The following is a 24141-nucleotide window of genomic DNA, read 5'->3' on the forward strand; positions in this document are numbered from 1 at the left end:
ACTGAGAAGTGTGCTTCCTGGACTGCCCATTGCCACAACACCACTGTCATTCCCGGGCATAATTAAAATACCAAAGAAGGAATTTAACCTGGATCACAGTATCAGCAGTATCACAGCTCATTAACTTAATTGCTGGATTATTCCTTACTGCATTCTGCCCCTCCCTTCTCTTGTTTACTCCCTTTTATTTTCAACTCTTTGCTTTGTACCCATTTTTATATCCAAGAGCTTGACTCTACAGGTAGTTTTTACTAGCCAAAATAACTCTTTTATTCATAATGCAAACAAAAAGAGCTAAGCACGTGTTAAGTTTACAAGCACTGGTTCTTGACTTTACTTTGTGATGTAAGATGGATAGAAACATGATTGCAGCTTGGTTGGCAGAACACAGGATGTATGTTTCATTAGTAATCTATCAGTTACTAATGTACTGTCAGTATAGTGCGATTTCCAGTTCCCAGCTTTTATCCTTTTAAACCATCTAGAAGATCTGTGAAAATAAATGTTATAAGAGAACAATGTGATGAACCCAAAAAAAACCCCACCACCAAGCCAGAAAAAAAATAGGAAAATGTACAATGCAAAATTCTAACTTCATACCCAAATGAATGTATCTTACAGCACAGAATATAATTATGGTATAGTTACAGTCCAGTTATATCACAGAATTTAAATACAATTTGTTACAGAAACAATTTTGAAATGCTGCAAGTCACCACTTAGTCAATAGGTAACTTCTTGTCATGAAGTGCTACCGATCTAAGAGAAGATCTGCCCTCTGAAAGGTACATGGTAAAATCTGCCTCATTGCACGTTTAGAAATTTAGTGACATTTTATATAGGGATGTTGTCCACACTGCAATTCTGAAAAAAGGTCAGTGTTTAGATGAGCATATTTAGTGTATTTCTGAGATTGTTGCTTTCTTTCTCTAATTTCCATTAATTTTATTTTGTTCTAACTGTTAGGAATCTTTAGATTTTAGGATACGCAACTACATACATGTACCAAGGGTGTTACTTTCCTAATGCATTTTTTTTCTTGGATTACACTTCATGAATGTTGTATTTCAGATTATATGGGAATGTATAATACATTGTCACTGTCAAATTAAAAATTGTTTAATTTTATGGATTGGGACATATCTTACTGCTCAGAACACAGAATTTTAACTATGGACTCCTCCTGCACTGCTGGATTTCGCAGGATTTTGCAGCTGATACCATGGGGTTTCTAATGCTCAAACTCATCTCTTTGTCAAGTTTGGTTTAATTGATGATGCAGAAAAGATAATATGACATTAGTTTGGCCAAGAATATTAAGTGCATTGGTGGATCTTTGTTACAAGTTTAAGTTTCTCTTAAGTATAATCAGAACTTGACTTACATTTTTGCATTGGAATTTGGGTCTCTACAGAAAGGTATTCTGTTATGTAAGAAAGTATTATCACTGCAATATGAATAAATAAGTAAAAGTTTGTGATAAATACTATATGTATTGTATTTGTTATATTCTATATGCATTGCTATTATGTATACTGTACATGTACGTCTGCTTGCACGAATGAGTCTCCTTTCATTTCTACTAGGAAATGGTGGGTATGTCTTATAAATTTCTTCTACACTGCATAATCTTTGACTAACATTACAATGTTTTAATGTTGATTATTGTTTAGGTAGTCATAGATAAAAGTAAAATCCACGTAAGACTGGGTATACATAGCAGATAGATGAAGTATGAAACCGCACTATATGACTAGAATAAGAACTATCACTTTCAGCTTAGTAATGCTGTTATTACAGTTAACTGAACACAGTTAATAATCAGTTCACTGTAATAACTGCTGTTATTACAGTGAACTGATTCTTGGTTTTATGGAACTGTTTCTTTCCTGTCTCCCAGTTATCGCAAACCAGTATCTTAAAGTAGCCAGTGACATTCATGAAAAGCACATTTTGAGTAAGAATATTAAGGTAAATGATGTCTGGGAACAAAATCTTTTCTGTAAGAATAGAACGTCACAGTGTTAATGTGTTTCATACACTGTGAATTACTGTGATGTGATGAACAGCTTTCACCTTTCAGTACAGAGTATTTTCTCTGCCTAGCTGTCCCTCTTCTCTTTATAATCACACTAACCTGTTCGACAGTTGACAGGAGTAAGGATTGTAAAGACAAGTAGGAACGGAAAAAAAAAAAACAACTCACTTTTCACAGGCTTTTAGACTGCAATCTTGATTCTCCTTGGATAATGTATTCCAGAACTGTGTTTCAGCCTTAAGCAGTAGCACCCTTGTTGTTAGTAGAAACTTCAAACTAGAAATTCCTACTGTGCCTTCTTGGACTGCTTTGTCACTGCAGTGATAGTTTAACTGATGATTTAGTTTTCTGTAAGTGGACATTCTCAGTAGAAACTTCAGTTAATGGGGGAAGGATATTATGAGATCCTTTTCTGAGTAGATTGTATATTTAAGGATGAAAGTAGAAACAGTGTCTGTAATATAAACACATATAAGGATATCACATCACTTTATCTTTTTTGTGTATCTTCCTTTAGATATTGTGTGTGTGGATACCTTATAACCACTTTCTCTTATTGTATATGCTTTCCAGTCCCCTAGAATTGTAAGCACAGAGAGAAATGTAGAAATCAAGGAGGGAGGAATGTCATGTGAACATGCTAGCTATATCTTCTTTTTTTTTTTTTTTGAATACAGATCAAAGAAAGAATGATGCTATATTATAAAGCTACTCTTATCGGAATAAATTTAGGATCATAGTCATAAACAGCAAACCCACAAATGAACTGTGTTGGAACCTCAAATGAATGCTTATATAACCTCATGTAAGGTTTAGACATTTTCCATTTAACAGAGGGGGGGAAAAAGTATTTTTTGAATTTTTATATCTTTAGCCTGGCAGATTAAAACGCTTTTCATACTTTGAATGTAGCTATGGTAGTCTGTAAACTGAAAAACAGTGTTAATGATGAAATGTAAAAACTTCTGGAAAAAAGTACATCAGCTCTGAATAAGTATCTGAAACTTTGATATTGCCTGATCCTTTACAGCGTTCATTTTGAAATACAGAAATCATATCTTTCCTAAAGGGTATAGTACCAGTTTCTGATGTTTTGGAAAACTCTTTCATTAGCCAAGGGTAGGTGTTACTTATCCTGGAACAAGTATTTGGTAGATCTGATGAGTTAGACCTGTTTCATGAGAACAGAGACTGTATCTTCTTTTGTCCTATACTGAACTTGCTTCTGGTAAAGAGCAGTTATGATTTAATATAAACTGTTCAGCACTTCTGCAGTCAAGTTTCCTCATTATGAATATCTGTATTTCAAAATATTTTTGCCATATGTTCTGTCATGAGTTTTCATTTCTGCTAAGTCTCATTTTCTTATTTCCTGCCTTTATTTCAAACCTGTGTCCATTTTTATTATTTCTACTAGTGCACATTCTAATTTAGTATCCTCTGTGGGTTTCATTACCATGCTCCCTCCTTTCATAATCCCTTCTTCCATTGACTTAATGAAGATGTTAAACAAAATCAGGCCTAATACCAATCCCTACGGCACCCCACTTCAGTACATTGGCATTTTCATTACTCCTTCCTTACAGACTATCAGCTAGTTAACAGCATTTATAATTAGGAGAGTTCGAAAGAATTTCCAAATATGCTGTATCAGATATTTTAAGAATCCAGATGAATTACAACCATTATCCTCCCTTATCCACGCATATATAATTAATTAAAAAACACAGTCAAATGTGGTGGACATGATAGGCATTTTCTAAAAATGCAGTATCCGTTGCTCACTAGTCCATATTCACACTTTTAAATACTAATCTTTTCCACCTTGTTTTTCTGGACTCCAAATATGCCTTTACTTTTCTTGGTAAATATTGATTTGATTAAGTCTCTCATTCTCCATCTGAACTCCAGTTGTTGTGGAATAGAATAATCTTAGTTCTTACTTTGAAGTTTGTTTTGTTTGGCATCTTTATTCAAAGTGATATGAATAAGAAATGAGTAAATGATAATCAGTTTGGAGGTTTTACTCCGTCTTTTAGATAAGGTATGTTCATAAATCCGAATGTTCTGCAATTTTTCACAGTTGGCAGATTTTGCTACTGTGGTTGTGTGAGAACTTGTGATTTTTTTCAAAAGCTTGAGAGGAAATGGTAGGCTTTGTAAAAGGTGACAGATTAATAGTCATGAAGACTAGAATTCCACTGTCCCAAGGAAGAAATGCATCAAAGATTGATACTCTTGTTAGCTTATTCATTTTCAAGTAAGGAGACTGCTCTTTTTCTATATACAAAAAACATGCTTTAGGATGTGGAGGACAGTTATCCTCTATGGCAATTAAGTCTTTGAACTGTCTACTGTAATTTTCCATAAAGGGACAATATGTACCCTGTGTGCCAGTACAGGACATTGGCCAAAATATGCATAGTAAGTAAAAAATATTTTACCTCCGTTTTCTTCATTTCTTCTCTGTGCGTTGGAGATTCCAAGTGGATCAAAACAAGAGTCCTGGAGAAGACTTCAGACTAGCTGTCATGCTCACATGAATGTATTAGATGTCAAGCCTTTTTCACCCACTTTATTGGAACCTTTTTTAGATGTTTATCTAAACATCAGCAGTTGCTGACTTTAAGAGCTAGATTTATTTTTGTTTTGTATCTCATACTCCCTTGGAATGTGAATGACAGCTTTTTGGGGTGGATTTTTTGTGAAAATTTCAATTTCTGAATCTTTGTCTTCTGTAAATCAGAAGTGTGTGGTAAAGCAGAATAAAATTGACTTGGCATGGATCAAGATTAAAATATAACCAACACATCGCCAAAAATGTGTATGCAAATATTACAATTTTCTGTGCATATAGCATTTTGTTAAACTTCAAGGTACTACAGGCCTTCAGGAATGTATTATATGGGATTGCCTGCTGTACATCCAGCACAGTCTAAAGGCTCAATTTGGATTTTTGATTTTTAGAGCATTGCAGAGGTGTTTACAGTTGGGCAGCATAGAGTATGAATAGGAGGTATTCGGATGTATTTTTTGAAGTAGATTTGGTATTCATAACAATTAATATTGTGGCTTTTCTAGCTGCATTGTTCAGTTAGTAGCCTTTTAAAGAACTGTCAGATATTTTGCTGCTCAGTATATGCATGCTGTGTGACGTGGTACTTTCCTTTGGTGTAATTTCCAACTAGGAAAAGCTCAAAAGTTTTAGGTGTGTTGATAGTGTTATGACACTGTGTGCAGAGTCAAATATGACTTTGTGGAATGGTGTATCTTAATTTTGCTAAACTGCAGATAAAAAAATTATACAATCTAGTTTAGCATCCATGAAATTGCAGTATTTTATTTCAGTACTTGATAAAAAATGTCCTGTGAATTTTCAAACCCACAAATATATAAGTTCAAAGAGAAAAATTTAAATCACACTTTGATAAAGTGTGATAATAGTGAAGAACAATGCAGAAAGATGAGTGTTTTGTAGTCTTGTAGCTTAGGTGATCAAATATATTTGAAACATAGGAAGCTCCATCCCAAAATGAGCATTATCAAACTGGAGTCACAACATTTGAAAACTAAGTTATAAATCTCTGAAAATTGTGAAAACATTGTAGCTATTTCAATAATATAGCAATAATATGCTATTGATTAATTATACATTTCTGACCTAACTAGGAAAAAAAAAATCATTTTATTTAAATAGAAGTTCTGGAGTTTTGAGTATGATATGCAAGCATTTTACTAAGTTATACATGGTTTCTTGTGTTGATTTTTTTTTAGTCAAAGATAATCATAACTTTTTTTATTATTTTTCGTTTAGGAATATATCCTTCATCCTTTAGATACTGATAACACACATTTTCTCAAAAGAAAGCCTATATCAAACTAAATTATGTGATCAACTCATTTATGGAATTTTTAGACTGCAAATTTGTAACAGTTCAAGAAAAACGTGAATTATATTGAAGGTCGTGGTGTATTAGAACCACGTTAGTCAGATACAATTTGTGTTCGTAGTGTGAACTCAAAGCTTTTCAATTACTGTTGTCTAAACGGTACCTTTGAAACTTTATTCACACTGAGTAGTTGAATAAAAGATTTCACATTACAAAAAGCAATTTTACCGTCATTAGCTAAAATAAGAGGGCCCTAGGAAGAAAGGATTATCATATATTAAATAAAAAGTTCACCACCTTAGAGCTTTAATCCGGTTAGAAAAGATGATTTCTATCTAACTTAATCAGCCAGAGGTCTTTATTGCCTGGAGTATTAATTGATTTAGGTCTTCATTAAGGTCAGAGGTACACATGGCTGACCAGAGGCAGCCTATTAGTGTGTTGTCAGTTATGCTTATTTACATTGACTGAACATAATGGTGGGTTATTTCACTGTTAGGTCAGGGGGTCGCTGAATCTTTTGTGCACCCTGACCTGTTAAAGGGCAGCAGTCACTCAGACACCAAACTGCATTCCTAACAAAGATTTGGCTGATTGCGTATTGACTCCATCCTTCCCAAGAAACCTGTGTTTGTTCATATGGTGCAACTATTAACATTGGTCTAAATACCTGTGGGTGAATGGTTGAAATCTCTCCGTTAGAAGTTCCCTGCAATTTTTGTATTGTGCTGGTTAATCACTAGCAAGTTTTAATAATAGCAGCAGGAAAAGTTTCCTAAAGTTTCCATAGTTGCTATTGGCCTTTAATTAAAAAAAAAACCAACAACAACCCTCTGTGCATGTCTATAGGTATCCTATTACTTCTGTTTCTTTATAAGTAGCAATAATTACTCTTGCTAATTAGCAGCTAAAGTTAGTCGTCATATCCTAATAGGTCTGTTCTTGTCATTGTTTTGTTTCCTGAATTATATTTGGTGGGAGATATGTGGTGTTCTTTCGGTAACTTATAATACTGTTAAAAGCTTTTTCAAGGGATAGAACAGTTCAAAGTGGCCCCAAGCATTCTCCTGACTTTTCCTTTCCGTGGTACCGTAGATGCTTTCCTTTTGCTTTCCTAAAAAGTAAATGCAACTTAAAAAAAAAAAAAAAATAAACAAAAATAAAGAAAAAGGAATAAAATAATAAATTGCTACTATTCTGTCTTCCTTCTGTATTAGCTATTATCTAGCTCTCTATTTTATTTAATTCCTGCAACACAGCTACACAATGAAAAGTAGTACTTTTCAAATGAGAGCTTAGTATTCCTATCTGTTAGGGTATGGATTGAATACTCTGAGGTTCTGGTTGTCCACTGAGTTCCCTTGATTACTTACGGTTGTGCTAACTGAGCAAAACAGCTGCTAAACTCTTACGTTAGCTTATTAAGACTCACCTTTCATTTAACTTGCAGTGATACAAATTAAAAAAAAAAAAAGGGGACAAATGTGGAATCGCTTGGGGCCCCATTTATAAGCTGCTTACTGCTGTGGAGCTATATTGGAATAAATTGGTACAAGTGAGCATCTCAGCAATACAGTTTTTTTATTTTTGGTTTGTCAAATCTTTAATGAAATTTTAGCACTGGAATATGTGTATGGGCTGCAGTGAAAATTAAATCCTCAGTTTAAGCTGAAACATCTAGTGTATAAATACACATCCATTATATCGTGGTTTTGTTTCTATGCTGTTTACTGGATATGTGAGTTCTGTAGACTTGATACACTGTGAATCTCTAGCCTGCAAGATCTTCTGTTTCCTTGTAGATGCTCCAAAAAGATAAACTGTTGCAAGGTTCTAGCAGGGTTTTGCAGAACACTTTCACAACACACGGACTGACACCATACATTGTGACATCTTCTGTTGTAAGATTTCAGTACTGTGAACAAGATAGTATGATGTCTTCCCTGTTTTAAATGCTTTTTACTCTGCTAACAATTTTCTGTATAAATTTCTGTATAAAATGTTTTAGAGACAACCTCTTGAAATCTGCTAAAACAGTGTTTGTACTGGTTTGCTGCTTTGCCCCTGCTGATTGTTTATTTGTGCTTGCTTTTCACGACCAAGTCACTGGGAAGAAAAGGAACATCCCTCCTCCTTCCCTTACCCTAAATTATGTTCCCCCTGAAATAAAGTTGCTGCAAGCCTGTGGCCATGTTTTGACCCTTTTCCCTCTTTCCCCCTTCCATAACCTGGTGGCATGTTAGGAGCACTGTTTTTCTATTAATTACATCTTCAGATACAAACAAGTATGTTAGGAACAGGGATTTTTTAAATTGTTTTTTAAAGAACTCTGCAAATTTCCCACTGAATCTGAGCCAAAAGTGGTGCCAATTTTGCTCAAATCCTTCAGAGATTTTTTTGACCTTGCTTATGACCGGTGAGGCTAATTGTATCAGAACTATCCAGGATACTTTAAGAAAGTGCTATCTTGGTCCATATTTCAAAACACTGACAGATATTTATCGTTAATTAGTATTCATATTATGTCTCAAACAATCTGTTCAAGAATAGGGGAAGTGAACTGGTTGAACAGCTCTTCTGTCTACCTAATAATTAACATGGGTGACGCATGGAAAACCAGGAGCCCAGCAGGAAAAAATGGAAGAATTTTGCCAGCCTGATTTTTTTCTGTAGAAGTATAAACTACCTGTATTGGAATTTTTGACTAATGCATGGATTTCATTTGGAGAGGTGAAATGAATGGCTTGCTTAAATACAAACCTGTGCCCCTCTGAATCATATCTTCCTGAATTTGTTTCTCATCTTGTCAGTGTGCCACTTGGTAGCTGGCTGGACTCCCTTAGTTCAATGGCACATATTTAAAATAACACTATAAAAACCAAAAGACCATTGTTCCTATAACCAAAATATTACTTGCTTTTTTTTTTCCAATTCAGGATTATATATAGCATTATCAAAACATTATTTCAGATATTTTAAACAATTTAAAATACTTGATGGGTGTCAGTTGATATGTTTCCTCTCTGCCTCCTCCCCCTCTTCAGCTGCTAATCATAGAACTTGTATGCCAAATTGTATAAGATAGTCTTCCAATAGTTACATGTGTGAGTCTTTTGTGAGACACAGACAGTTATGAGGACAGATTTGGAGTTGCATATGGGTCTGTCACATGGTTTGATTGCCATGTCTTCTAGGACACAGATTTCTTTTTAATTATTCTTAATTCTGAGGAATTTTTACAGTTTATACAGTAAGTTCTGCAAAATTCTTCCTAAAGATTCCTTGCACATTCCATTTTCCCTCTCTTACTCCTAGCAAAATGCTGCTTGTGCTGACTTCAAAGCTGCTTACACCCACCTTACTTTCCACTTCTATACTTAGTTTTCTTTGATAATAATTTACTGCTTCACTGAGCAGGAAATGTACAGACTTTCTAGAGAAGTGCAGCGTAAGAGGATGAAAGTTTTGATATTTGCATTAAGATTTTATAATAAATCTTTGAGATGTCTGAATAGTAAGAATAAATGTTTCCTTTGCTGGCTGCTGTTAAAAAAAGTAGATCTTCAGAGTGTTGCCAGGAAGACTTTGGAAGATCAGCCCAAAAGTAACTGCATTGCAGCAGCTCAACTTGAATCATATATTGATGGTATATCCATTTTCAAAAGGTGAACCCATCTCTTTGGTCACGCAACACTTTCTGCGTTTTATTTTCAATCTGCAATTTCCTTTTACCTTCTGGTGGATTATTATGACTTTGTTCATACACAGTCTTTTAGGTGTTCTGCAAGTATGGTTTTTGTAGTATTTTTAAATTAGTTTACTAAAGACGTTACAGATATAACTTACACTTTCTTATATATTCTTACATAAAACAAAGCTGAACTTCAGACTTAGAAGTTTAAAAAAAGCGTTAAACCAAAGATAGTGTGCATCTTCACTCAAAAAAAGAAAAGAAGAAGGTATTTAACCATGTTGGGGCATCAGCGTGATCCAGCAGCTGTACAGTCTGTAACATCAGATATTATTGTTTCGAGCTGACCACATACATCCATGTATTAACTGTTAGGTTAAGTTGGTTGCAGTGCTGTGTTACTATATTGCAGTTAAATCTCTGTCTAAAATTATCTTTAGACTAGCATATTTGCTCCATATATCACAAATGATGACAAAGAACAGTACTGTTGAAAGAAACTGCCTGGAAAAGAGGAAAAATGCTTCTTTTGCCTTCTGTATACTCCCAGATCTTATTTACTTATTTTTATTTTTTTTCTAGGTTGGAGATGTTCTCTACTGTGCTGGACAGATTGCTCTAGTACCTTGTACGATGCAGCTTGTTAGCGGTGGCATAGGACTGAGGCCATAGTTTCTCTCCATCACGTTGAGCGAGTTCTTCAAGCTATGAGCCAGGAAGACTGCACTCCACCACGTCATCACAGCCAGTTGCTATGTAACTGACAGCAAGCACATTCCTATTGCTCGCTCTATATGGCAGAAGAAATTAAGAGAATGTAAAAGGTAGCTGTGATATCCATTTTCTTCTTTCTGGGTTGTCTTTTTTTTTTTCCCCTTAAGTCTTGTGGTAACATCAGAATTTCTCAGTACATTTCAGAGGGGTTCAAGTACATCTGACACAATAAGGTTGATTGAGCTGTTATGTTCTCTCATAAGTGGTTGTGCACAACTGAGAAAGAAAATTGCTTAATAGAAGTTTATATTCATCACTAAACTTTGTCTTAATTCCCCAAAGCACTATGTTAAAGAACTCTTAAAGAGCAGTCAGTTCCTCCAACAAAACGTGAACAATACCTTATTTGAATTAGCTCTGCCCATATATTTTTACATAATAAGGACTGCGGCGTTTTACTTCAACTTTTTCTGAGTTGTTCTGTTGAGATTTTTCCCCAACTCGTTCTTACAAGCAATATTGTCATGACAATTGAGTTAGCAGTTTACTGCTCATTATTGCTTATAAAAGTTCACCTGAAACTTTCAAGACCAGAATGGGGCGTGCCTGTCTATTGGTTGACCCTAGATTATCTCTAACAGCATAATAATTTGCACAGTGATTTATAACGATGCCATAATCATTTCTATTATGTATGTACCACTTTTATCGAATAGCCACGGAACACCCTTCAAGCATTAAGAAGGTAATGGCCACAAATCTTGTAAATAAAACGTAACTTCTCCACAAATGAATAAAAAAGAGTAGTAACTGCATAATTGCTGTATAATTTACTGTAACTTAATTATTAGGTTTCTCAGGGAAATACATGGCTTGCTAGCATAGCATATGTTAATATTGCCATAGAAGAAGGAAAAGTGCACCTGAAGCTTTCCTCCTATTTGCCTTCACTTTCAGTATCTATCTGCACTAGCACTTGTCTTTCTGAGTAAAGATGTAGGCTTTACTTAAGACACACAGTTTACCTCATTTTTTTAATAAAGAACCCTCTTAAATAGTGTTTACTATTCCTCCAAGATCAAAGGTAATGAACCTGAATTCACTTCACATTTTTTAATTCATTTCTGATTTTTTGCAACGTTAGTAGCATGTACCATGACCACAACGCCTAAGTGCTTTCTTATTTGAAATGCATATAATTTGAGGGAAGATTGGTGGTGTTGCTGGTTCTTCGAAACTTTTCGTTTTTCCAGATAGAATCTTTTAGGTCTTCTTTATCAACTCTTTTATTTCTTCTACTTACTGAGTTGACTAGGCAGTACTTTCTTAGCTACATGAAAAATACTGCTGAGGTTACTTGCTTTTGGGCTATTGCTAGTACCTGGCCCATGTCACTTTTTGGTTGTTCAAGCCATATCTTGAAAAATGGATTGCTTCCCACATATGTACCTAGGAAGAGTTAGTTGCCTAACAGTTTTCAGGAATGTTTAAGAAAAAACATCCTACAGGAGCATTAGGCAATGCTAGAGGATGTTCATCAATCTTATGCTTATGTGCTTATCAGATCATATTCATTAATGGCAGTATCAGAAAGAGGAAAAAAATATTAGCAGATGAAGTAATATGTGTGCCACAATACGATCTAAAAAATACTTCGGAAAAAATTAAAATATCAGTGGGAATGAGATGTTTTCAGCAGCCAGATGTTCCAATTTCCCTATTGTTTTGTCAATAGGAGGTTCAGATAGAGGAATTGAATTTTTCTTCAGGCTACGCATTCTTTTTTTGATAGTAAGGGTTTGCGTACACAGCAAGCAGAGAAAAAGATGTATCAAACACTTCTGTTGCAAGGAACCAGAAGGAGAAATTGTCCTGCTCTGAAAATACAGTTGTCCTGTTAATGTAAGTAGGGATCTTGTTTTGGAGGAGAAGCACCAGTTGGCATGGTATTAGGAGAATTGTACCTTTACTCTCAGAATAAGGAAAACAGTAAAGTTTGAAATTTGGAAGAACTTTGTAAAATGACTAATTAAATTGTATGACAGTTGTACTTCTCCCTCACTTATTCCATGGAATCAGTGAAAACAGGAAGTATATATTTACATCTCTCAAAATTTTCTTTGGAGCAGCCTGTTGGATGCTGTAAGATGCTTCCTTTCTGTGTGGAAGCCAGAAAGCAATAGCTTACTCTGAAGCCATCTCTGTGTAAGAGTCTGAGGTAGCATTTCCCTTACTTGTGTGGTATTATTTTTTGGTATCCCAATACCACTATAGAGAGTCTGTCAGTTACTGTGACATGAATTAATGATCTGTTTTCTTCAAGCAAACTAAGTCAGCCAAACCAAAAGTGTTCATTATTCTTGAACTGTAATTCAAGCAGTGGCCAAAGGCCTGCATCAATAGCGAGTTACGGATTACTTATAAGAACAAATGATATCTCAATTGAAATTGTTCTGCTTTTATCATCCACGGAAAAAGGAGTTTGTTTGTGCAGTAAAACAATACAGCTCAGAACTCATTTCTTGTAAAACTAGACATCATAAACCATAGAACTAATCATGTTTAAAGATTGGTTTTAGACTCTACATTTCTGTTTGTTGAATGTTCTGTATTTAATGGCAAGGTGATGGTATATTAAGATCAAGGTATTTGTATTTACACACAGTGACTAAATTGTATGCATCAGAACTGCCAAAGGTTATTTTTAGAGCACAAAGGTTGTTAGTGTTCTGTCACATAGTGATGTCTGGTAAATATCCTCCTCATAAATAATACTGTTCAGCAACTTCAGTTGCATCATTCTACATATTTGATGTCAGTAGTCTGTAAAGCACTCTTCTTCCTTCCTATGTCTCTTTGAGTCACAACGTCATTGGAAAAGCCATTCGAGGTGACAGAGGGAACAGAAATCTGGTGGAGGGATGGAAGGTTGTAGTAGAAAGAAAAAATAGCAGGGAGGGAAGGATAAGAAAGCAGCCTCACTGAGGTCTCACTCAGAAAAAAAACAAACAAAACAAACAACAAACAAACTAATAAAATCCCAACCACTAAATCACTGGACTTAGCGAAAAGATCTTTGATAACATTTTGAATGTATGCAAGAGAGATTTCCTTTGCTAAAACTGAAAGGGTATTGTGGGAACTGAGATCTAAAGTAAGGGAGCCGAGGTAAGCATTTAAGTTCTGTGGATGGATATGGCTGCATTGTTGTTAAGCAGTGGTTGTTGGAGAAATTAAGATGTAGTTAAGGAAAGCAGTGGTTAAAATCAAATAAAAAATGGACTGCAGTTTAGAAATTAAAATCTAGTTGAGGGAAGCAGTGGTTAAAATTAAAAAAAAGATAATAATAATAATAATAATAATAATAATAATAATAATAATAATAATAATAATAATAATAATAATATAATATATATAATAATAAAAATAAACCAGAGGCTGCAAAAATAGCATAAAGACAACAGCATAAAAACTGATAATCAAAGCCAGAACCTAGGAAAAATAACCAGAAATTAACAAGTACAAGTGCCAGCCGTCGGCAGCTTCCCCCCACCCCATTTTGAAGTTACACTTCTTCCACCAGTTTCTTTGTGATTCCCAGACACACTTTGGGACAATCTGACGCTCTTGAGGAGATACATTTAGGGAACTTCTCTAACATACCTGTTCAGAAATAGTAACAATTATGTGTGGGAACAATTTCTGCCTAATCCAGTAGTTTAACATTTAGAGCTCTTTTCCTATATTTCTTTTTTTTTTTTTTAAGTAATGATAAAAAAAAGCTCATCGCATTGCTGAAACTTTCTGGAAGAAGAACTGACAGTTTTCCAATTAAGTCTCATCTTGTGTTTTTTCTTTACTTCACATCTTTTAATGACAGTGTCATGTAATATGATTTTATAAGCAGTTTTGCTAACTCATTCAGCAGGGTAATCAATAGAAAAAAAATAAGCCAGATGGGTTGTAGTCCATTTGTATTGGGTGGGACAGATGGCATTATTGATAGATGGAAATATTCCAAATAATTATTGTATAAATGATATAACAGTGACTGTGCCTGCAAAATTTTATTAATTTGTCTACGCACTTTATTCAGTAGGGGTTGAGTTGTACCATTTAGACAGTACTCCCCACTATATTTAGCTGGGAGCTGAATCCACCCCCTTCCTTCTTTTTCTCCTCCCCATGGGCTTCATATGCAGAACCATCCCTGTAGTACTTTGTTAAGTATTTCAAGTGGTGGGTTGTACTTCTATCTGTACAGCAGACTCCAGTAGACTGAGATGTGCAAGATCATGACTACTTTTTTTTTCCTACCTCTGCATACCTGCTTTTGCTTTCTTTTGTTATCCTCACGTTATAAAGGAGAAACAGGAACTAGATCATCTTTGAGGTCCCTTCCAACTCTAACCATTATATGATTCTATGAAAATTTCAGGCATTCCAGCTTGTTTATCTACTGTGTTTTATTCTTTTTATGTCTTGTTAATCCCCAGCGAGATTTGGATAGCTAGGCCAGTAAAATACATCAATTTTGATAAACTGTGTAATAGATACTGGTTTGGGCTGTTGCTATTCGAAGGTATATGACAAAGTACTATTAATTAATTCTTTCTGTGAGTTAAGAGCCCATTAACTTACAGAAAAACTTGGAGGCCATTTGCTGCTTTTGAAATATAGTTCTTGATAAACATGACTGAATAATAAAAACAAGTTTCAGTTCTTATTTTGATTTGATGGCATATACAAAACTGTGAGGCAGATTTTCCAGAACTATCTGAATAATCATCTCTGGTTTCTTTGTTATAAAAAGAAAAATGCATAGCGAAATACTTCAGTACATTTAGTACACAATGTTTTGTTATGACACAAAGTTTAGAATTGCCTGTATTTGTAAGTGAACTCAAATATTGGTGAAGGGAGATTATTGAAAAGCTGCATGAAACAGAGAAAACAATGTGTTTTGTTAAGAATAGAAAAGAGAAGGTTGCATAGAAAGATAATATTTAATGTAATTGCATGATATAGTAATAGTGTTAAGACTATTAGCTTTTATCTTTTGCATCAGCAATTCATTTATAAATCTTATTTTTTTCTTCAGGTGATATTATAGATCTATTCCACTCTGAGTCATTTTATTAGGCAGCTGCCACTGCATTTTCCATCCTCAGTTATGAAAAATCTACCTGGTGAAAATACTTCCCGCTACATGAAAAAATATGCCTCTTTTGGCTTTTATAACGCAGCTTGCATTTGGACGTTAGTTGTCTAGTCTTCTCCCTCCAATAATTCCTGAGCAAATATACTACAAACTTAAAAGTTTCTCCAGCCCACCTTCTTCTAACAGAAGCTTTTTTTTTTTTCCATAGTAAGCATTCAGGATGAGTGGCTGTGATCCCATGATTGTTGCAAAATCCAGCAGAGTGCTACAGTTGACTTTCATTCTGTCAGGAATGCCAGTCAGGTTGTTGACACGTGTGTCCGTAATAGCATGTAATGCAGAAGAGATAGAGAAAAGATTTGCAATGTTTTATCTGATATATAATGTAAATGGGTTCTCACTTATTTCAGCACATGGACACCTGATGCAACTTTAAGCATCTAAATTTAAACCTTTTGGTCCAATTTACAAAGTGTTTAGATGTCAAAAGATGTAAATAAGCCTGAACTAGATTTTTTTAAATATCTAAGAGCAGTCATCTAGGGGCACTGGGCCCATTCTAGGGAGCCTCTGCATCGTACCTCCTTCAACACTCCTGTAAATACCATTGGTACTACACGTATCTTTCCACTTTGCCTATACCAAAATAATGCAGAGGTCTCAAGTTATAAACAAGTGAAATCCTGAACTAGGAACTGTCTAGCTACATGCAGTGGTGTTCTGAGTAATTATTAGGTTTTCGTGGCAGTCATTTAGAATGGCATCATGCATCTGTAACACAGCAGTCTGTTGCATTGTTCAGACATGCCTGTAGTATTTGAAGTATACAGACTGTCATGAATTCTAGTTAAATTCATGCATTCTCTGACACTTTATCCTAAGTAGAACAGAAGTAGCTTATGCTCAAGTAGTGGAAGTTGAAGGTTTTCTTGCTGCAAAGGATTGGACAGAGGTTTAAGATCCTCTTTACCTATGGAGAAAATTGCCATAAAACTTAAAAGGAATATAAAAACCCCTCTGATTTCTGTGAGAGGATATGTACTTTTCACCATCCTGAACAGATGTTTGTAAGTCCATAATATTCAGGTACACGGTTTTTGTATATTTATTATGTGTATTGTTTATATCTATGTTTAATACAATTGTTAGATTTCCAAATAGTATTATAAATTCTGTACCCTATAGGTAGTAGTATAGGTAATACTAATTTAATTGATTTCCTTCTTTTACCAGTTTCTTGAACAGATAGTTAAAATGTGAGGAGTAGAAGTAAATTACTATTATAAAGGTATATAAATGATAGATTAGACCCTGCTACATTTGCATTGCAGTAAAATCTCATGTAGGTTAATTAATATAATTGGTAACATTACCAGAAGAAACTAAATATTTTTGAAAAACATTGCCACCAGCCAGTACCTACGCCACTCCAAAATTCAGTAGGAAGAAAATACATTTCTGTTTCCCTTTTTTGTCTCATCAGGTTTATAACATTTATTTTGCTACTAGATGCTATTTTGAATGTTCCACAGTTTGGATGTATTCAACCAGGCTTCTTATATGGCCCATGTTAATAACATGCAGTGCATTCAAATAGCACAGTGGTAGTGGGTCTTTCATCTTGTGCCTAGTGTATTCATTTCCCCTGTGTTCAGATTAAACAAAGCTTTTGTATTCATTTGAAGCAACTGTAATGAGAGTATTTAACACAGGACAAATGCAGATAGTGGAACGCCAGAGGTCCTTGAAAATAGTCTGCCTTTTGACACTGGCCCACGACAGGAGGTGAAAGGGTTGTCACTTTCACTTTTTTTAAAAGGAAGATGATGATATTCTATTTGTAACATTAGTGGAGCCTTAATGAATTTTTAAAAGAAATATAACCAACAAAAAGAACAATGAAGCAGTCTAAATGATTTAAACTAAAGCTATTACTAGAAACTGAATATCTATGTATACATGAAAAGTTGTATGATTGCATAATGTTCTGAACAGTATACATGAATTTATCTTGCAGAATGTAAACATAAAATATGGACAATAGAAAATAAGAAAGGAGAGCATTTCCTGTGTGAATGTTTGTGTAGATAGATACAATCAAACTCTCAGCTGGTGGTCAACATAACTGATTTCCCTGAACTGATTCACACTAGCTTATTTGCCGTTTACAGGTAATATATACATGCATTGGAACGTTTTTCAGTTAGACGCAGTGAAGAAATGCATGTCAAGTTATTCAGGGTGGTAAGCAGCCTAGTGCATCCAGACTGACTGATTTTCTTCTGCAACAGTTTGAATCATAGAATGAATCATAGAATAATAGAATGGTTAGGGTTGGAAGGGACCTTAAAGACCATCTAGTTCCAACCCCCCTGCCATGGGCAGAGAAATCCTCCACTACACCAGGTTGCCCAAAGCTTCATCCAACCCGGCCTTGAACACTTCCAGGGATGGGGCATCCACAACTTCTCTGGGCAACCTGTTCCACTGCCTCACCACCCTCAATGTAAAAAATTTCTTCCTTATATCTAATCTAAATCTTCCCTCTTTCAGTTCCCTTATAAGAGTTTTTTTGAGTGATTCTTCATCTCTTTTGCTGAAAAGATTAATTCTGTTTTGAGCCTGTCACTTTTGTGCTAAGCAAGAGGGCATATATGCACCCACTGTTTGCTTAGGCCAGAACCACTGGTCAAAAGACTTGTGTGTGATGACTGTGAAAGCCATTAACAGGATTTCAACCTCGAGGCTGGTACCTGTTGTCAGACCCTCTTTAAAGAGAGGAGAATGCTATTTTGGTTGAAAAGTGATCAAGGTCCTACTTTCACTCAGGAGACTTCTCTATTGAGCTGTGGTCCTGATTACATGTAGGGCACTTTAAATTCTCACAACAAAGGAAGGAATTTCAGGAAAATCATCAGCTTCAGAGGTTTTTTGTTCTCCTTTGGATGATTTAACCCTGCTAATTAGGACTGAAAGAAGAGCCAGATTACCAACCCAATGTAAGTAGGGAGTTTTGTTAACAACTGATCTTTGCTAAAATTGTAGCAGGTTAATCTCTTTCAAACACCGCAAATGTTCCTCCCGAGTCAGTGCTTCCAAAAAGAGGTCTGAAGTTAAGTACTAAGTAGGTATTCTAGATCTTGTTCTTTTCGAGGGATTGTATTTTAACTAGTCTCTTCAGTGTGAGCTCGATAAAAATCCAAAAACTCAGATCTCAGTAACTAGTCAAACTTCTATCCTGAAAGTCCTCCCTTTAAATTTGTGGGCAATATCCTCTTTGTCATGGTTATGCAGGATCTGGAAAAACATTCCTGTTGCAGGAAGGAAACTCAGCTATTGAATAGTGTACTGGATGTGGCTGGGATGGAGTTAGCTTTCTTCATGGCAGCCCCTATGGTGCTGTGGTTTGGATTTGTAGCTAAAACAGTGTTGCTAACAGGCCAGTGTTGCACAGTTTCAAGGCTTTCTGTTTTTTTCCCACTCAGCACTCCCAGCAAGTAGGCTAGGTGTGAGCAAGAAGCAGCCAAAGGGATATCCCATACCATAGAACATCATGCTCAACAACAAAATACGGGGAATTTCATCTTCCAAGGTGGCTATTCCCCAGAGGCTGGCTGGGCATCGCTCTGCGAGTGGGAGATGGTGAATGATGGCCTTTGCATCGCTAGTTTTATGCTCTTCACTTATTAAACTGTCTGTATTTCAACCCAAGAGTTCTCTCATTTTTGCTCTTCCTGTTGTCTCTCGTGTCCTGCCAGGGTTAGAGGGCGAGCAAGCGGCTGTGTGGGGTGCTTAGCTGCTGACTAGGATCACCACCAGAAATAGATTCAGCAAATTACCACTGAAGAGAAACTACACCATTAACTAGGAACATGCACATCTGTCCTTCTCCCTCATCAAGGTCCAGTCAAAATTAGAGCTCATAATATCATCTCTTCCCTTTGAAACTGTGCAAGATTCATATCTCTATTCAGATAGTTATGATCTTTTACTACCAAAAACTGGAAAGAAGAAAAAAGACATTAACACAGGAAAATATATTCTTTTTCTCTGGGAAGTACTTCTTTACTAGTGTATAGTTCAATCCAAGGGATCCTACTTGATCCTTCAGTATTTGATTATCCTAATCTCTGATTCCGTGTGTTGGTCAGAATAACAATTTCATTTCCTCTTCATCCTCCTCTTCACTGAAGGATATCTCACAGGCTTCAAAATTAATCATAAATCTTTGATTTCCTTACTCATGAAGGTCAAAGTAAACCAAAAATTATTTGTTCTTTCCTGCACTCCACTTGCAAAGAAATACATAGTACAGCATGAAAGTGAGCTAGCATTATTCTGAAACCCCTTTAAATTTTTGCATAGCAAACATGAGTAGTGCTAACTGGTCAAAACCCAGTAACATGCATGCCAGCTCAGCAGTGAATAATCACTTTCAGCTTTCTCTTAGTATTTATTCAGTTTCATGAATGAAAAATAAAAATGCTTCCAGCTGATTCGATACATGTGTATAGTTGTCGCCAATCCTTTAGTTGGGATACAATGAACACAGCTGGTAACACTTGAAATCCAACTTTGATGTTCTTTTGGACATTATTCAGTGGTAATATTATGAAGGTCTTTCTGCATCTTGCTTGTAAGCACCTTTGTGGAAGCATCCTGGCCATCTCCTGTAGCTGACAAAGTAGTCACTTCTGCATATATCTCAACGAAGACGCAAGCGAGTCTAAAAGAGGAAAATGTAACTGTTAACTGATAAAAATACTAATTGTCAATCATTTCTGATTAAGTCAGTAATTTTGGTAAAGTTTTGTCATAATTTGTCAAATGAATGTCTGTGTGGAGTTGTAGATATCTGTTCAGTAATTAAAAGTCTCATAGTCTCTCTGTGCATGTTCTGCAGAATTACATGGTGGACATGTATAGGAATACAGATTTTTCTCTTTCCCTCCCTCCTTGTATTTATATATGCATATAGACAAATACATTACATACATATACCTGAATATACATTTGTATTATTTTCTTAGTATAACAACTTTTAACAAGCATGTGTATTAATACATGCCACTTAGAGGCCGTTTATTGAAAACTTGTCATTCTGACCTTCTGTACATGGACTCACCTGCCTTGAGGAACATAAGAGTTAAGATCCCGTTATATATTTCAGTAGCAATCTGAGACGTATCTTCATCTTTAGGAGAGCAAGTGTGCTTGCCATATGTCTCATTTCAATGACTGCTGAGAACAGTTGCACGTTTGAGTTAAACTTGGCTTACAATTTTTACGTTACTGTGAACTTCCTCTCGTGAGTGGAGGTAGTGGGCCTGGCTGGGATACAGGTAATTTTCTTCATAGCAGCCCCTATAGTGCTGTGTTTTGGATTTGTGGCTAACACCGTGTTGATAGCAGACCAGTGCAGAACAGTGCCTGCACAGCATCAAGGCTTTCTCTTTTTCCAACTTCGCCCACACCCAGCAAGCAGACTGGGGTCCGGCATGAAGCTGGGAAGGGACACAGCTGATACCACTGACCCGAATGGACCAAAGAGGTGTTATATACCATTTAAATTCATGCTTGACAATAAAAACTGGAGCAGAGGTGATTTTTTTTTAAAGTAGCCGTTGATCAGAGACTGGCTGGGCATCAGTCTGCTGGTGAGAGGTGGTGAGTGATTGCCTTTATTTTTTCTCTTTCCTTCTGCTATTAAACTGTCTTTGTCTCCACCTGTGATTTTTTTTCTTGCTTTTGCCCTTCCAAGTCTCTCCCTGGTCCCGCTGTGGGGGGTTGTGAGCCAGTGACTGAGGGATCTTATCTGCTGACCAGGGACAACCCACCACAGTGGACTGTAAGATTTTGCCTGAATTGCATCACCTGAGTTTGACTCCTGTAACATTGAACTGAAGGAAAACCCATCCTGCAAAATCCACATTCCAAACTGTATGTAGGATGTTATTGACCAATATAAACGGCTTGACTTAAAATAAAGGGTATGTGCAGTCCTGCTAGTCCTGTTATATTCCATTTAACTGGTCTTGCTTTGCAGTCCTACCGTATTAAAAAATGAAAGTAACTGACTACACTGCTGAGAACAAACATTTGTCCCAAAAATACTCATATACATAAGATGAAGGAATGTAAATATTTGTATTTTCCACTAAAAATCTGTGTTTACTGAGAAGTGCCACATTCAGAATCATTCTTGGTTGCATATCTATATATCATATTACTAATAAAGGTGGCTGTCTCAGTGAGGGAGAACTTGGAAATGAATAGAAATTTGATAGCGCCACCAGAATTTTCAAATTGTTTTCTTCTGTCTCCAGCAGCATCAGTTTTCTTCCATTGCATATTGGAAAATTTAATTACAGGTTTAACAACAGTAGCTAAAGGTGCTATATGTGTACAGGTGACCATAGTTAGAATATGTTAGCTAAAAGCTGACATTTGGTTTGAAAATTACTTCCAGAGCTCTAAGTCAAAGTTCAGAAGGAAAGTAAACTTTAAAAAAAAAAATATTTACAATCAGTATCTGAAATTTAAATTCTAAATCATAAAATCAGTTGTCCTTAATGCCTGCAAAGTAGATTTTGACCATTAACTTTTCTCATTTGTCCCATTTGGGTACACACTCTCAAATGCTTTTCAAGTGGATCTTTCCATCTCGAACATCCTTAATTCAGTTCAACTCTCTTTCCTAAGTGCTTATTTTTGACACTACACATGAAGAATAAAACCCTCAGACTGACAGTCTGTGATCATGTTTCACGTGGCAGACTTCATTTGATTTCAGTTTATACTGCTATCAATTTATGACTTTGTTCCTTAAATAGTTATCTTTTTTCCACATTGTAACTGATACATTGAATGATGTATGTTTGAGAGGTATTTCAAGGAATCTTAACTTCAGTCATTAACTGGTTATCTCTTGGCTCAGGAACCTTTAGTTTGTTGAGAAAAAGTTAATATTTTTAAAGCAAATAAAACAGCTTTTCAATATGTAATTATTTTCTTATCAATTTTACATTTTCATGCCCTTTTGAGCATCTAGCATGCAGTGCCTGAATTTACATTTAGCTCTGTGGGAACTGCTTTAAATATTATATTATGAAGGAAGAAATCAAAAATCAAAGTGAATTTTTAGTACAATAGCGAGGTATGGAAGGTGCAATTGCAGTAAGAGCCTGCACGATTGTATAGAACTAACTCACAGCTTGACAGAAAGTCCCTGCTGGGGAGGAAATGTAGGGGAACTGGCAGAATTTTGCTACATCTGCTCCCTACTGCTAATAAGCTTTAACCTGTTTTATTTTTATTATTCTTACTGTTTAGATATTTTGCTTCCGAAATTATATCTGTAACTATGAGAACACATAAAAGGGAGCACGACAGGTAGTGCTGTTTAAAAATTTAAAACTATCAGCAAGGGATGTTAAGGGCCATAATGAGTGAGATGGTTGCCTTCTCAGTGTGGATTTTTCGCGTTCAGGCACTGCAGTGCCGGTAGAAGGACTGAGTCGAAGGAGTGGGTAAACAGATTTCGTAGCTTGAGTAGTTTGTACAGCCAGAAGGCACCATTAGATGATTTAGTCTGACCTGTATATCACAGACCATTACGTTTCACTCAGAAATTCCTATTTTGAACCCCGTGAGTATACTTAGACTAAAATATATCAGGCCTTAAGAGTTTAGAATACTTTATGCCACAGGATGAGAACCAAGATGAGCTTCCCATGCCGTAGGAAGGGTGTTTATCAGGTTGGTACATACGCATGGTAGCATGACTACTTCTGCAGAATAAGCCAAACAACTAAAGGTTTGTATGTGTTTAACAATAAGTGAAAATCCTTCCTGACCCCTTGGACTTAGGGAAAAAAATACAGTATTCATATTGTATCAGAGCACTGGCTTACTGAAATGTTCTGCTGAAGCCATAAATAGTTCCTTCTGGAGAAAAAAAAAATAACACAACAAAACAACCAAAAAAGCAACCAAAACCCAAAACACTACCCTCAAAAAAAACCCCAAACCAACGAGAATTAACAAAAGTTAGATTTACTCTATCTCTTTATGTATCAGTCAGAGTAATTAAGGGCCCAGTAAGAGGAGAAATCTTCTCCTTCAAGCAGTCATATCCATTTTTAAAGTTAATATTAATTGTCTAATTCTGAATTTAAGGCATTATGCCCCTTTGACAGCCATGCTGGCAGTACTTTGCTTCTCAGATTCTCAGTCCAGACACATTGATTGCAGTCCTTTGAACAGTCTTTCCTCTGCGTAATCAGTGCTGTAGCTGAGGTTTATAACCATCTGAAAATGTGGGGAAAGTGGTATTCTATATTTTTCATTTGATATTATCACATGCTTCCCATAACTGATTATCCAACATTTTAAAATCTTTCTTTTGCTCTGATGGTGGCATAATTGTCACGTACAATTACAGAATATTTTGAAGAGAGATTGAAATTAATAAAATTCAGTGGGCAGTTGAAAACTCTAACTCCAAGGGGCTTTTGATGCTGTGCTTTTAGAAATGGGATAGAACAAGATTGTGATACTTACCTGATAAATGAAGCAAAAAAACGGAGGTCTCAATCTTAAATAGGAGATTCTTCTCCATTATTGTTCATGCTTTTTTCTTTCAAAA

At 35.7% G+C, this 24141-nt stretch overlaps 1 protein-coding gene across 1 annotated transcript in view; it reads left to right on the forward strand.

The window, feature by feature from the left end:
* Window positions 1–24141, forward strand: part of DPH6 (diphthamine biosynthesis 6) — a 222895-nt gene that overhangs the window by 148581 nt on the left and 50173 nt on the right. The window contains 4 exon segments of the mRNA XM_086613920.1: window positions 10202–10274; window positions 10277–10335; window positions 10337–10436; window positions 22984–22991. Of these exon segments, the coding sequence (XP_086470046.1) occupies window positions 10202–10274; window positions 10277–10335; window positions 10337–10436; window positions 22984–22991 (240 nt within the window).

This window comes from Tauraco erythrolophus, chromosome 6, assembly GCF_009769465.1.
Source record: "Tauraco erythrolophus isolate bTauEry1 chromosome 6, bTauEry1.pri, whole genome shotgun sequence".
Lineage (NCBI taxonomy): Eukaryota > Metazoa > Chordata > Aves > Musophagiformes > Musophagidae > Tauraco > Tauraco erythrolophus.